The sequence below is a fragment of the Mustela nivalis genome (genome assembly GCF_964662115.1).
Source record: "Mustela nivalis genome assembly, chromosome: 2".
Taxonomy (NCBI): Eukaryota; Metazoa; Chordata; class Mammalia; order Carnivora; family Mustelidae; genus Mustela; species Mustela nivalis.
This window is the reverse complement of record NC_139021.1, coordinates 46,197,962-46,210,253: the sequence shown is the minus strand read 5'-3', so window position 1 is coordinate 46,210,253 and position 12,292 is coordinate 46,197,962. Positions and strand designations below refer to the sequence as shown.

General features: G+C 35.2%; 1 protein-coding gene across 3 annotated transcripts in view; it reads right to left on the bottom strand.

Annotated features, from left to right (window-relative positions):
• Window positions 1-12,292, bottom strand: part of MMP16 (matrix metallopeptidase 16) — a 300,135-nt gene that overhangs the window by 151,426 nt on the left and 136,417 nt on the right. For all 3 annotated transcript variants that reach the window (XM_082719649.1, XM_082719648.1, XM_082719650.1), the window contains exon 2: window positions 725-873. In XM_082719649.1, coding sequence (XP_082575775.1) covers window positions 725-873 — 149 coding nt within the window. The remainder of the gene's footprint in view (window positions 1-724; window positions 874-12,292) is intronic.

Here is a 12,292-nt window from a genome sequence, read left to right as displayed (position 1 = left end):
ACAGGTACACTATAAGTTCTGCAACATTATGAAACGGCATTATTGTTTTGGGACAGCAGAGGAGGAAGTGATTAATTCTCTGAGTGCAGGGAAGAATCATCTCTGTTTATTGAGTCCTTGATACTCAGAAGTAAATCTACTTCATCATTTAATACGATCATCATACATCAACCCTCCACAGTAGGCAAGACAAGGATACATTTTTCTCTCTAATTTTTCAAATAAAGGAACTGAAAGTCAAAGGCTAAGTGAAGTCCAGAGTTGTAGCATCCATTCCTTTTGATGTTTAGTTGGAGAACTTTCTACTATACCATGTTGTAGATCTCAATTGTATTCCCATTTTCCTTAATATTCCTACTTTGGCCAATTTCAAGCTACTGATATCATGTCACTTAACAGGGAAGAGATGCGTCCAGTATGTCCACACCAGCAGCACAAGCCGGCTCCAACGCATCACTGACGTAGCTCTTCCTGCAACAGCTTCAACTGTACATTTACTCTAACTCTCATTGTTTCTTTCTCCCCTCCTATTCTGAAGAAGTGTCACTAAAGTCAAGTGAGTAAATGTGACTCTGACAAACCTGACGTCCTAGGGGAGAAGGGTTGAGACAGGTTAAATTCCAAAGAATAGGACAAATTGTTCCACTTGTGGTTGAACTTTCTCAGACTACTAGGTTTGACTCAAGGACCACAGAAAGAAAAGAGTGTGGATGCCATTACTTACTCAATTGTGTTTCTGTCCACTTTTCCTGTCATGTTAATGCCGTAGAACTGCTGCATGGCAGCTAAGGCGGCCTGCATGGTCTCCGCAGAGCGCAGCACCGACATTCTGGGGTCAGTTGGTGGAAGGTAGCCGTACTTTTGTAACCAAACCTGCAAATAAGGACAGTTTTTTTTAGATCAACCTCATAATTGAACAATAACTGTACAGTAATTAAGTTATGTCCATAGTGGATCTTTAAACATTATTTCCTCTACAAGGGCATGTATTAAGATTTTTTACCTCTTTTTAACATCTATTCTGTAGTTTAATATAAATTTGGTTTTTGTTGTTATGAATCTTTCTAGCACACCTACAAACACTGAACATCAACTGAAAAGAAAAAAGTTATTTGTTGCAAGCTTACTATTTACAAGAATACTCAATATTGGATAAAAGAAACAAATAAGATGATCCCTGACCTCTAGGAACTCAAATTCCCCAAATAAGGAATGATACCTTTTCAACAATAACCCCAAAGAGACATCTGTGCTAAAAGGGGTAGTTAATGTGCATAAGCTGCATCTAAAATGCCACTTTCCTGAGTAACTAACCAAGGACTGCAGCCATCACGAGTAACATCAACAATATAGACCATATTATTCTGTCATGACATTTTGAGTACAAATTTCATGCAACTGATCTATTCAGTTGTAGCTAGATGCCTTCAAGGGTAGGTAAGTGTTTCTCATGTAAAGAATAGTCTTTCATTTATTTAAGGTGACTCACTTCAATCCAAACAATGTAAGTGACCAAACTTCTCATATATAGATGAAATCAGACTATCTTGGTAAGTATATTTGGGTCTCTCTTTAAGGATCTCATGATTTTTATTCTCCTCTTCCCCAGAGAAGGGAGATCTGTGTGGATAGTGAGAGAAAGAGGTCAGAGTTGAGCTCACATCCCAAGCGTGATTGTAGCAACAATTCAGTCATTTAACGTCGGATTTTCAAAGTAACCAAAAATCAAAGTATTTGGGGAAAACAAAAATTTTCAGCAGAGAGCAGATGCTTTCCAGTTCTACCATTCTATGCATTCATTTTAAATGTACAATCATATGCTCAGCTCCTAACCCATCCTTCTGTCCCTTACCTCAGTCTTCCATGGGGCACTAAGATTTCTTTAAGTGCAGTGAACTGCCTGTCAAATTGAAAAAGGCCAAGTAATTCTGCCTGTCACACAGAATAGAAGCTGTGCTATTTAATGGAAGGTACCCACCAGTATGTATTTCCCTCTCTACCTGGATCTAATCCTCATATCAATGATAATCCCATGAAGTTACAGCTTTTCCCCAATACCTGATCTACCTCCACTACGACCTGACAACTAACAGAGAGGAGTGCTATTTTCTCAGTGAAAACAAACAGTAATTATTTAAGTTAAATTTCACCAAAAGAGACTGATATTAAATATACCAAAGCCTTAACATGTAAAAAAACAAGGTAGAGTCTTTCGTAGTTTTTCTAAGAAAATCATGCCCCCAGAAGTTCAGAACTATAAGCACAACCCTTTGAAAATAAAATAAAACATTTATTCTAAAACTATTTAAGAGATCAACAGTACCTCACTGTCAGGAAGGTTTACTGTTGAAACTCCATCTAGTAAACTCATCTACCACATAGTGAAAACATGCCAAGACACTTCTCTCATCTAATCTGTAATGAATAGGGTTCCAGGGAAGACACATATATTCAGTTACCTAGTCAACAGTGCTGCAGTCTGAAATAGATTGCATTTGTTTTCTGAATGAAGGAGACAAGATTTCACTGGCAATGTATTATTTACTAGAAAATACAATACTTATTGTAATGTAATTTCCCCCAAATTGGAAGATTTCATCTTGATATTTAGCAGTATACATGCACTAATATTCTGAAATTGAACTCTTTCCCATAACACTTTGTTTGCATTTATTTCTTACTTGTTAGAACTGACTTGTTGCTAGGTTACTCATGGGTGTTCAGCTACTGGCAACCACGTCATTTATAGTGACAGCAAAGAGAAAACTGTTAACAATAAACCCTATGATTTATATACAAATATAAAGACTATAAAATATATAAATTTTAGATGGATAGTGAAAAAAACATGTTATAAAATGCCCATTGATTTATGCCTTACCCTTTCAAACAAATGAGTTGGAATAATAAAAAAATTGTGATTTTTCTTCAAGTTCTCTTTTCTATTATGCCATTTACCATGAAAGTCAGTTTTTTTTTCCTAAATGACTGAGAAGTGCATAATTCTTTTTAATTGAAAAATATCAGAAAACCTATGGGACCCACCATTTTATAGTCAAAATTTGTTTTGTCTGATAACTGTCATTGAGATTATAGGCCACCTTGAGTTTATCTTTCTTAATATCATTGTTATTTGTTAATCAAGAAATCTCTGACATCATCAAGAATTGATCAGGAATAATTCTCAATGGAAAGCTGCAATGCATCTTTCCACCAAACAGTGGAAAATCAAGCATATCAGTGTCATATTAAGAGTATGAAACCAGCAAGCTATCAGTAACATTTCTTATTACAACAAAAACTGCTTGGACAATCAGCTCCAGGTGGCTATAAAAAAACAAGTAGTTATACCTTCAATGACTCAAAGTATTAATTTGATCCACAGTGCTTCTTTATATCTACTACTCAATATGGAAACTGCAGGGAAAAACAAATAAATATGTGCCTAAATAATCTTAAACACTGAGAGAGGATAGTCTCTTCAGTTTGTTTTTGGCTTATACTAATTACTTCTTTAAGTGTCCACACCACAGAATTCTGAGAGTCTGGTCATTTTTTATATGATAGAGAAAAGAAATATGTACCAAATAGCTCTACATAAGATGCTAATGCTGCTTGGAGGAGATTAAGTTGGTCACTATGGTGCTGTAAAACTGACCAAATACAAGGTGGACAGGACACTCAGCATCAATGGTAGAAAACCACTATGGCCAAAATCCCTAGAGCTTTGTAAATGCTGACTCTTAAGTCACCAATGAATGAAGATCAGATCAGGTATACACAGTGTATATCAGATTCAAACTCCTGTCCATCATCATCACAGAAGTATACGAAACTTTGTTATAAGCTACCTTATTCTATGTCTATAGAACAAAACCCTTGTGTTATAGAAATAGAGTATGGTGGGTAGCCTTGGCACCTTATCAATCTAGAATAAAGAAAAGGAAATTTTAAAAATTGAAATAAGAAGACTCAATCTCACAAAACAAATTGAGGATTGCTGGGGGGTAGAGGGGTAGGGAAAGTGTGGCTGGGTTATGGACATTGGGGAGGGTATGTGCTATGGTGAGTACTGTGAAATGTGCAAGCCTGATGATTCACAGACTTGTACCCTTGGGGCAAATAATACATTATATGTTAATAAAAGTAATTAAAAAAAGAAAAATTGAATTATGACATAAGTGGAAAAACCTGCCTCTTTTCTATTAAATTATAACTTTTAATATCTTATTTGATAGAAAATTAAATTAAGTATACAAAGTAATATTTGAAGGTACACCTTATCCCTTAAAGACTATATCATAGACTTCATACTTCAGACTTCATAGACTCCTCATACATTGTTATGAAATAGATCCCTGTTTTAAACATTGTTTTTAAAATATTGCTCTCCTGGGTAACAGGAAATAAACTTGCCTTCTGAGATTGCTTGTCTCTTGCTATATACATATGTATACACACACACATACACAAATATATATGAATATATATTTATTTTAGTGCTCTCAAATGCATATAATGGATAATTAAGGAATGATTTCCTCATGTATGCATTTGGGGGAAATGATGTTGAATTGGCAGGTTTGATGTGAGGATTGAGACTACATAAAGACACCAGCATATTTTTGCTCAATCCATCATATTATTATTTTATGTTTACTAATTGCTCTGAGTTCTTGAAATTATTCCTGCTCAGGTTAAGACCTATCCTTGGAATGGGACAAGACTGAAATGCAGATTAAGATGTAAGGAATCAAGAGTTGTGAGGAAAGATAACTTGTTTTTATTTTGTTTTCTTTGTTTTGCCCTCTTTTGCTTACTGGATGGACACATGCATTTGAGAGCACTGGAAAACTATCAAGAAACAGGTTTCTCTGGAGACACAACTTGCCTCCTTTTACTGTCTGGGAGTTAGCCCGTGTCATTATCATCAAAACAAGCAATCACAGAACCTCAAATTCAGCAACAGTGTCTAACCTTGAACTACCTTCCCTGCGTTACTTACATAGTCAAATTATCTTGCTATTTTGGAGACAAAACCAATTTCCTGTATTTGGTGACCATTCAGATGGAGGAACAACCAGAAGAGTGCTGGTCTCTACAGAGTAAGGGGACTTATCACGCCATAAAAGGTAAACATTTAAATATTAAATTCTGTGCCAATAGATATAGCTCTTACCAGACTGTAATATAAATATGAGTAGCAGGCATGCAAACTTTTAGTAAATCCCTTAAGAAAGAATATCTTTGTCACTTAATATTTCATGTAACCATATTAGGAAAACCTGTATTAATCGACTCCGCTATCCATACCATATTTCAGTGTGGTATCCTGGAAGATGGTTATCAACAACAAAAAGAAGACATTAGCAGTTTTCATGACTAACACCAAATATAAACAGAGGATTTTTAGAATACATATTTTATTTAGTCTCTCAGGCCAGTACTAAAATCTAGAGAAATAAATTTTCCTCCAGTTGTTAAAGCTAGTAAGTTTATCAATGCCTTAATAGAACATTAAGATACTCCTATTCATGGTGAATCACAAATGCAAGAAGCAGATTAAAATTCCATCACTAGCAGGACCCAACATACAGAGAAAATATCTTGAAAATTTTCCAAGAAGAATTTAAATAATTAAACTAATGAATTTACTAGGGCTGGTAAGGATATATTTTAGATATTATGGAAATTACTGGAGGTGAAGAAAAGAGGTATGGTTTAGAATTTTATTTAACTTGAAAAATCACTTTGCCAGACCACATATCTATTTGTGACTGAGCCAGTAATTTCAGGTATAGCTCACTGCAGCTCATGTGTGGTGTGGCCAAATGCAAGGTCCATGGGCGCAGTGATCATATAATCCAAGTTACAGCACTCAATATAGAAGGAAAAGGGCAGAGGTAATAGTTTTATTTCTAGTATTTACTTTATAGCATTTTGTGGTATTTATTTAGAAACAATCACTTCAATTTACATAATTGTATAACTTTTGTTGTTTTGGATGTCATTTTTAAAATTATTGAATTCATGTTAAATTTTAACATATTTACTAACAAAAATATTTACATATATAATGATTAACATATATTCTGATACAATTAATTGACTTTCCTGATAACATAGACTAAAGGAAAGCATTTTTAATAGTTTTAATAGTTTTCAATATTATAAAATTATTTTCCCTCCTTTAGTATGAGACTTCTAAATGTTATTAGTTAAAATTCTATTATTAACTAAAATTAACAACTAAAAAGTGTCAACCCCCTATTTTGTGTATTACCTACGGAGTTAGCAGAGGCTAAAGGACATTTTCCCCTGAAAATAGCATATATTTAATAGTTATAAAAGAAGGGCAGAATTTAGGGGCTAAATTTTCTAGTCTGAAAAGTGGCTATAAATATGAATTATAACTACCTATTAACCAAAAAACTAAACTGATGTGGGAGTAGTCATTCAGAATTGGTCAAATTGAAAATTCATAGGATAAGTTAATGAGGCAGAAATTAGCCTTTCTGTTCATTCAAAAATCTAAATGGGTTCTAAATCACCATCCCATCCCTACCATGAATGAATCAGTGTATGAAATTGCACATATAGAATTCAATTCCTTTAGAATTTTACTGTCTATTTAAATGGCTTCTTAAATGGAAATCAAACAGTAGAAGGACCAAAAGTTACGCCAATGAACATCGAAGCAATCAAGAGACAACCTTCATTTCAACAAGGAGATAGAAAGCAGCTGGATCATTAGTAAAAATTATAATGATCATGATGACCATATTTTTTACCTTAACATGAAATTCTCTAATTTATGATAGAAACTGAAAACTTAGGATATAAAGGCTAGGGAGAGATTTTCCATTCTGCATACGAGTGAACTGTAGTTGGTATTCCATAGCTATGGGAGCAAATCCCCTCAAATAGTAATGGCTGAGCTCCAGTGATCAAACAAATAAACAAAAAACACCACCAAACTAAGAAACAAAACAAAAACAAAAACAGTTGGTTTTAATTGGGATTCTATCATACGCTAGTCATTGTACTGGAAAGTTCGAGTACTATGATATACTTATGTGTCTTTCATGGTTTTTCCTAAGTATATTTTACATTTTTAAAGATGAATATATAGTGTACATGCACACACACATACATGAAAAAACAAAACCAAAAAAACTCAAAAAGACAAAACTTAAGCAACAATGAACAATAGAAAGGCATCATCTTACCATCCCTAGTTTCTTGGGACAGAAATAATTACCAAAACAGTAACTACTTATATTAGTCATTAACATGATTCTATTTTATGTTTAAGTCACCTCACAAATCTAAATAGAGGAAAGTTCTCCTCAAATCTGTGCTTCCCTCCACTAGTTGAGTGAAGTGCTGTACAAGGTATCCTGTGAATTTTCTAAAAGACATGCCCTAGAGCCTGAGTCCGGTAGATGATCAGCTCAACTCACCCTTACTTTCTGGGGCAGAATATGTCTTAACAACACCAGATAATGAGGAGATTAATTTCAGGGTCTTTAAAGTCACAGTACAATATGTCCCATTGAGATGGAGACCCAAAATGCCACAGCATTTTATGTAATGTGTGCATCCACACATTTATGCATGAATACACTTATCTATAAAATAAGAAGAAACAAACTTCACTTTTATTTAATGTTGTTCAGATTGATAGGGGGGCACTCACATGGACAGACATTTATTAATCACCTACATTCCAGCAGGATCTGGAAGGTGGAGGTAGAGTTGCACAGTGTGGAGGGGTTTGCAGAATCTCCTGTGATAGCTTGATTCTAACACATTATAACATACCACTATTTTTCTGTGACAGATTAAATGAATTTATGGGTTATATCTTAGAAGTAAAAATTTTAAAATACGTTGTGATATGATGAGGACTGACCAAAAAAATAGTCTGTACCTTCTGTGTTTTGGTTATCATATGAAGAAGTACTTTAAAGAGCTGTCAAATTTAAATAAGCTATGTATTTCTTTTACAAAAAGACAACAGTTTGCCTTTTTCTGTAACGGGAACTGGCTGTAAATAGTATGCTACTCAATAGCTACTTTGAGAGTAATCTGTCTCGAGATGAAAGTGATGTTGAAGCAATGTGGGAGAAAGAAACTACTTTTGAAAGAAAGGTGTGCCCCATAGAGTATGCTAAAAATGCACGTTTAGAAATGTTTCCATTATCACATGACTTTGTACTCAAAAAGATATAAATACTTACCTATTAAAACACTTAGAAAAAACTCTCTTAATTTTGTACTTTAAAATTTCAGCAACAGGGGCGCCTGGGTGGCTCAGTCAGTTAAGTGTTCAACTCTTGATTTTCCCTCAGGTCATGATCTCAGGGTCATCAACTCGAACCCTATGTGGAGACCCAACTCAGGTTCTGTGTCAGGCTCTGAGGTGGGTATGGAGCCTGCTTAATATTCCCTCTCCCCTCTCCCTCTGCCCCCTCTCCTACCAGCGTGTGCTCTCTCTCTCTCTCTCTAAATAAATAAATAGAGAACAAATAAAATAAAATTCCAGGGGGCACCTGGGTGGCTCAGTCAGTTAAGTGTTTGTCTTGAGCTCAGGTCATGATCTTGGAGTCCTGGGGCAGAGCCCTGGATCAGGCTCCCTGCTCAGTGGAGAGTCTGTTTCTCCCTCTCCCTCCACCCTCCTTCCCTTCCAGCCCCTCCCCGAAGCTTTCTCTCTCTCTCTCAAATGAAATTTTAATTTTTTTTAAAAGATTGTATTTATTTATTTATTTGAGAGACAAAGATCACAAGTAGGCAGAGAGGCAGGTGTGTAGGGGGAACAGGCTCCCTGCAGAGTAGGGAGCCTGATCCAGGGCTCAATACCAGGACCCTGAGATCATGACCTATGACCTGAGCCGAAGGCAAAGGCTTTAACCCACTGAGCCACCCAGGTGCCCCTCAAATCAAAAATTTTTAAAAAATGAAATTCCAGCAACAGAATTTTCTACCTATAAAATAACTTGCCAAAAAAGAATAATTTTAGTGGGATTTTAAACCCATTTGTTAAAAATATGAAAACACAAAACCTGATTATTTGTCAGAAACAACTGACAGACATCATGGAAGATGGAAAATTACTGTCTGAGTTTTACCAAAAACCTTTTGCATAATTGGTGGGTAGGATTATAAAATGAGGCTCATGAGTTATAATCAGCTAATGATACAACTTTTTAAGCTGCATGTACGTTTCCTTAATGAAGTGGTGAGGTGTCTTTTTTGGCCATGGTAATTTTAAACTGCTGTATTTCAAAGTGTTAAATCAATATTACCGTGCAGTCAGTTACAGAATTCTCCATGATAATAATTAATGATAGTCTTGATAGCAGCAAAACAATATAAATATAATTAATAAGGAAAACAAAAATAATTTTAAATTTTATGACATCCTTAGCTCATCTTAATATTTCTATTTTAAGTATGTTTCACAATATATGCAATGTTTAAGTACATCTGTTCATGAATAGAATTATAAATAAGAGAGGTTAAATGTTAAAAAAAATTGATTGATGGAGATATGCAATCAAAGAGACCACTGATCTGATAGGAAGTACTCTATTTTTAAAAATGAAGCTACTTCCTTAAATTCTCTCTAATGTGATATACTTACTCACCCTAGGGGATGAGAAGACAGTTTATCAATATCTATATATTACATTCTGACTGTGGCAATTCCCAAGTTCTTCCTTTTCCATCATACACTACTGAAGTTACTCAAGTCCTATAGAATAAATCCCTTAGGGGGTGCCTGGGTGGCTCAGTGGGTCAAAGCCTCTGTCTTCAGCTCAAGTCATGATCCCAGGGTCCTGGGATCCAGCCCTGCATCAGGGTCTTCTCAGTGGGAAGCCTGCTCAACCTCCACCCCGCCTCCTATTCTGCCTACTTGTGATCTCTCTGTCAAATAAATAAATAAGATCTTAAAAAAAAAAAAAAGAATAAATCCCTTAGAATGAATTCCAAGCATTTGTGATTTAGTCTCAAAGTATGTCTTTGTTGCTTTGTTCCATGGAGTTCTTTAGTCACACAGAAATTTGAGTCCCACTCCCATAAGACATCCATAAGATGTCTTATGGGATAAGACATCCATAAGATGTCTTATGGGATAAGACATAAGATCTATAAGAACAACAACCATTCCTTTACTGCCCACCATGCACCAATTTACATGCATTATCTTTATCCTTTATAACACGTCTGTAAATTAAGGACTATTATCTGTTTTCAAAATGACAGAATACATCCCCAGAATGATTAAATAACTTGGCCAACGATGCACAATTTTAAGAGGGATGATCAGTATTTAAACGGAGATCTGACAGATACACACGCTTGGCTCTCTCTGTCATCCTAGGCTGCCTCTTAGACAAGGAAAAGACCCAGCTGCCTGTCTGTAACCTGGGAAATCCTAGGAGACCTATTCACATTTCAAAACAAGAAGGCAGACCATCTGAAAATATATCTACAGTAACTGACAGTGTTCAGTTTTTATGCAAACAAACCATCCCATTACACATCACAAAAGTATACCTTATTGTGGTTGCCTATGTTCTGTGTGTTAACACTCCCTCCTTCCTCCAAGGACTTCTCTAATTACCAATGCAAAACAGGCTTGCACAGTCCAATCTGCCCAGGCCAATTAATATTCTTATTTCCATGCTAGAATATTTCATGTACGGCCACTTCACTTTTACAGTTTGAAAAAAACCACTGTAACCCTCTTTGCCAGAGACTTCCCTTTCTTTATTCATTCTTTCACAGCACTTTCTTATTGTAGCCTTAATATTGCTAGTTGACTACATCTACACTTTCCTTGGTTATCTCTTCTATAATTAATCCTTCAAATACTATCTATGTGCTGATGACAGACCAATTCAACCCTCTAACCCTGACTTTGCCCTAATGCCAGGAGTTCTACACACTGCTGTTTACACCTCCAATACAGAATTATCCTTAATTCTGCTTTTTCCTCATCATTCACATCTAATCTATCATCACTCCTTAGCTTCAACTTACCCTGAATGCAAACCTTACCTCTGCTAACAGCCCTTTGTCTGGGACACTATCATCTATGACCCCAAACTACAAGATTCTCCAATTGGTCTCTGCTTTCAATTGCTACCTCTCTTGTCTCATCTTATTCTTTCTTTCTTTCTTTCTTTCTTTCTTTCTTTCTTTCTTTCTTTCTTTCTTTTTTTAAATAAAGACACATAACCTAAAATTTACCATTTTAACCATTTGCAATGTAACAATTCAGTGGCATTAAGTACATTACATTGTTATATATCCATCACCACTATCCATTTCCAGAATTTTTCATCATTCCAAACTAATTCTATATGCAATAAGTAAAAACTTCCCTTCTCCCAATTCTTGGTAACCACTATTCTACTTTCTGTCTATGAATTTGACTACTGTAAGTAACTCATGTAAGTGGAATCATGCATTATTTATACTTTTGCATCTGATTTATTTCACCTAGGATGTTTCAAGATTCATCCATGTTACAACTTGTAGTATGTAACATTTTTAAAGCTGAATCATATGATATTGCATGTATATATACCTTTTCATTTACCCATTGATCCATCAAAATTTTAGTTTTTCCTATCTTTTTGGATATTATAAAGGATACTGTTATAGACACTGATCTACAAATGTCTTTTCAAATCCCTGCTTTCAGTTTTGGGGGGTATATATTTAGAAGTGGAATTGCTGCATTTTATGGTAAATCTACATAAAACTTTTTGAGGGACTTACTGTTTCCAGTGGCTTCACCATTTTACATTCCCACCAGTAATGCACAAGGGGGTCCAATTTCTCTTCTTCCTCAAAAACACCTGTTATCTTCTGTTTTTTATTTTTCAAATAAGTGGTATGAATTAACTTTTTCAATGTAGATCAGAGAATATTATTCACTTGATTATAACCCTTCGGTAGTTTCCCAGTGACTTAATGTGAAACTCAAGTTCCTTACTGTGGCCAACAATTCCATGCACAGTCATTGTTAAATCTTTAACTTCTTTTCACAGTATCCCTTTTCAATATTCCGGGCATATGGTCTTTTTTTTTTTTTTTTTTTTTAATTTCCCACCCAGGAACAGCTAAATTCTTTCCTGCCTTGGGGTACTACATTTACCTTTCCCATGTATGAAATACAAGAATACATTTCTCTCTATCCTTTAAAATTTAGTTCAAATAAAACTTCTTCAAAGAAACCTTCCCAGACCCCACTTTACCACTACCAGCGCCACGGAGC